The following is a 3,849-nucleotide window of genomic DNA, read 5'->3' on the forward strand; positions in this document are numbered from 1 at the left end:
ACGTACGGGGACGTGTCTTCACACCTGCAGATGATGCCTGACACAGGTGCTGACGTCTCAGTAATCGGCCCACAACACTTAAAGAGTCTAGGTATTCCACGGAGTCACCTACATCCTCCACCACAGACAACGACGTTGACGGCGGATGGTTCTGAAATGGCTCCTGCTCTCGGCACGTTCACGGCCACCCTTACCTTAGGCAAGCGGTCTTGCTCTGCCAGGATTCGAGTACATGAGGGCATCCAGACTCCACTCCTGTCTTATGGCCATTGCCAGGAGTTGGCCATCATCTCCAAAGACTTTTCAAAGCCAATTTTGGAAGTCAAGCACGTCAACAGATGTACAGAGCTCCCTGACTTCAGCACCACGTCACCTTCAGAAGCCAAGGCCTTCTTCCTGAAGGAGTTCCAGGATGTTTTGGTGGACAAGGCAGCTCTGGGATCCACACCACTGAAGACTATGGTGGGTCCGCCCATGAGGATTCATCTTCAGTACCATTCGCCATCCACACTCCTCGTCAGATCCCCCTGGCCTTTAAGGACCAAGTCAAGGAAGAACTCGACTCCATGGTGGCCCAAGGGATCATCAAGCCTGCCGGAGATGAACCTTCGGACTGGTGTCATCCGCTCGTCGCCGTTGCCAAGGCCAATGGAGGAGTACGTATCACCACTGACCTATCCAAACTTAACAAGCAAGTGTCCCGCCCACCGTCACCTACACCCTTTGCTGCCATTCGTAGCGTGGATCCCAAAGCTCGCTACTTCACGACGGTGGACGCTCTCTGCGGCTTCTGGCAGATCGAGTTAGCTGAGGAGGACCAGCACTTGACTACCTTCATAACACCCTACGGCCGGTTCCAGTACTGCAGGGGACCGATGGGCTTCGCGGCAACAGGCGACGCCTTTTGCCTTCGCGGTGACATGGCTCTTCAAGGTGTCAAGAATTGTGTCAAAGTGGTTGATGACGTTCTACTGTATGATGCAGACTACAGTACACACCTCCACCGCATTCACCAAGTACTCACCAGGTGCCGCGAGTTTGGGATCACACTCAACAAGGACAAGTTCGTGGTCGCCGCACCTGAGGTGAACTTCTGCGGCTTCAAGCTCTCTGAGGCTGGCATTGCGGCAGACCAGGAGAAAGTCATTGCGATCAGGGACTTTCCCACCCCGGCTAACTTAACAGACCTCAGGTCGTTCATAGGTCTTGTCAATCAGTTAGCTGAGTTCACCCCTGCCATCTCCTCTGCTGCACAACCTCTACGTCCTCTGCTGAGCCCCAAGAGACAGTTTCTGTGGACAGCGGATCATGACGAAGCCTTCCGCCGAGTCAAGACAGCGCTCTCCAGTCCACCAGTTCTCGCATCGTTTGATCCGGCCCTACCTACCATCCTACAGACAGATGCTTCACGCCTGTATGGAGTGGGGTTCGCATTACTTCAGGACCACGGCAGCGGTCATCTACGACTTGTCCAGTGTGGCTCTCGGTTCCTTACCGATGCTGAAACCCGTTACGCCACCATCGAGCTGGAAATGCTCGCCGCTGTCTGGGCGATGGCCAAGTGCAGGTTTTACTTGGTGGGACTACAAAACTTCACTCTGATGACCGATCACCGTCCCCTGATACCCATACTGAATAACTACTCACTGGATGCCGTGGAAAACCCTCGCCTCCAGCGTCTTAAGGAGAAGATCTCGCCTTACCTCTTTACGGCAGTGTGGCGTGCAGGCAAGACACTTTGCATTCCTGATGCTTTGTCTCGTGCCCCAGTCAGCCACCCTACGCCTGAAGACGAGGTACTGTGCACTGAAGCGGCAGTCTCCCTTAGGACCGTAGTAACCGTGAGGGCCGTCACAGCGACAGAGGAAGACGATGACAAGACCCTCGAGGAAATCCGTGCAGCAGCAAGAGCTGACCCTGCATATGTTCGTCTGCTCAACTGTGTGACTTCAGGGTTTCCTGCAAACCGCTATGACCTTCACAACTCCTTGCTCCCATATTGGAAAATACGGGACGAACTCTACGCCGACGGTGATCTCGTCCTCTATGGCGTGAGAGTTGTGGTTCCTGCCGCCCTACGTCGTCGTACCCTGACCCGCTTACATGACAGTCACCGGGGCGCTGAGGCAACTAAGCGACGGGCGAGTCAAACTGTCTTCTGGCCGGTAATCAACTCTGACATAGCAAACACAGTTCAAGCCTGTGAGCAGTGCCAGATTCTCCAGCCTAGCCAGCAGAAGGAACCTCTGCTGAATGACGACAACCCTACTAGACCCTTTGAATCTGTGTCGGCCGACTTTTTTGTCGTAGCAGGGAAGTCCTTCTTGGTCGTCGTCGACAGACTCTCAGGTTGGCCCGTTGTCGTCCCTTGTCATGGTGATACCACATCTGCCACTACCATCCGGATCTTCTGCCGCTACTTCCGAGAGGTTGGTGTTCCCCTTCGCCTGCGCACCGACGGAGGACCCCAGTTTACCAGCCAAGAGTTCCGGCACTTCATGGACCGATGGGGAGTCCGGCATGTAGTCACCTCCCCGCACTACCCACAGTCTAATGGTCATGCCGAGGCCGCAGTGAAGACCGTCAAACATCTCATAATGAAGGTAGCGCCCTCCGGCAATATTGACTGTGAAGAGTTCGACCGAGGTTTATTGGAACTTCGCAACACTCCCAACTTCACTGGACGCTCACCGGCCCAGATCCTCTTCGGACGTCCACTAAGATCTTGTGTCCCTGCCCACCCGCACTCCTTCTCCGAGGACTGGCAGGCCAAGGCTGAAGACTGCGACCGCCGTGCAGCTGCCCGTGCCAAGGATTCTACAGCTCGGTACGACCAGCATGCCCACCCTCTTCCTAGGCTGAAGATTGGCCAGCACGTCAGGATCCAGGACCCGACATCCCACCGCTGGGACAAGGTCGGGGTCATTATGGGCATCGGCAGGTTGAGGACCTATGAAGTGCGTCTCCCTAATGGCCGGGTGTATTGGCGGAATCGTCGCTTCCTCCGCCCTGTGCAGTATCCCAGTGAAGAGTCCCTTCCCCAGCGTGAATCCGACGGTGATGACCCGCCTGCTGAGCCCCGTCGATCTGCAAGACTCCAGCGCAAGCAGTCCGCTCGAGATTGAAACTACGAGCGTGAAGGGGGGAGGGAGATGTATGATGGGAATTTGTATATCCATAGATGTATACATACTGTAAGATAGATTATGCAGCGACGTCTGGCAACTCAGCCAGAGTCTGCCCATCTCAGTTGGCGCCCGGCTATCCTCACTGACGGAGAGGAGCCGTGTCTCTGTATTCCCTGTACCGTATTTTGTAGCAATAAGGACCTACTACTCTACCTGGATCTTTCACTCATCCCTGATGTACTCCTGAAAGACTACGGAACTACACAACACAACTCTCTACCCTGTGATGTCGTTGATAGTACAACAGTTACGGCCTTCAAGAATAGATTAGACAAGTATTTTGAATCCAACCAGCAACTAAGATATTACTCATTGTCGTAATAACGTTAAGTTCTTTTGAATACTGGTGTCCTTGTCTGCTTTTATCGCTCGGTTAGTGGTAGCAGTAATGGTAGTTCTTTCCTCTTTCCTACATAAATTCCATGCAGTTTTTTCCATGCTGCATGGTTCTTTTTCCTTTCCTGCCAGTTTTGGCTGGAGGGATTGGGGGGTGGGGAGGAGCCTTCGCCTTTGCTGTCCTTCATCTTCCACCTTTGATTAGATAGTTAATGTTGTTTAAACACCCTCGTAAGGACCAGCAGGTCTGCTGTTGTTTGTTCTTCCTTTTCGTTGCTTTGTGTTCCTCCTCCTCCTCCTGCTCCTCCTCTTCCTCCTTCTCCTG

At 53.7% G+C, this 3,849-nt stretch overlaps 1 protein-coding gene across 1 annotated transcript; it reads left to right on the plus strand.

Moving 5' to 3' along the window:
* The first annotated feature begins 2,173 nt into the window (after positions 1 to 2,173).
* On the plus strand, positions 2,174 to 3,125 carry LOC126995290 (uncharacterized). The gene has a single exon (XM_050854779.1). It carries the CDS (start codon positions 2,499 to 2,501, stop codon positions 3,123 to 3,125), a length of 627 nt encoding a protein of 208 aa, XP_050710736.1. The 5' UTR covers positions 2,174 to 2,498.
* Positions 3,126 to 3,849: the final 724 nt, after the last annotated feature.

The sequence above is a fragment of the Eriocheir sinensis genome, chromosome 7, assembly GCF_024679095.1.
Source record: "Eriocheir sinensis breed Jianghai 21 chromosome 7, ASM2467909v1, whole genome shotgun sequence".
In the NCBI taxonomy this organism is placed as follows: Eukaryota; Metazoa; Arthropoda; class Malacostraca; order Decapoda; family Varunidae; genus Eriocheir; species Eriocheir sinensis.

Coding starts and splice junctions, on each gene's coding strand:
- LOC126995290 (XM_050854779.1), top strand. CDS start 2,499: ATGGACCGATGGGGAGTCCGGCATGTAGTCACCTCCCCGCACTACCCA.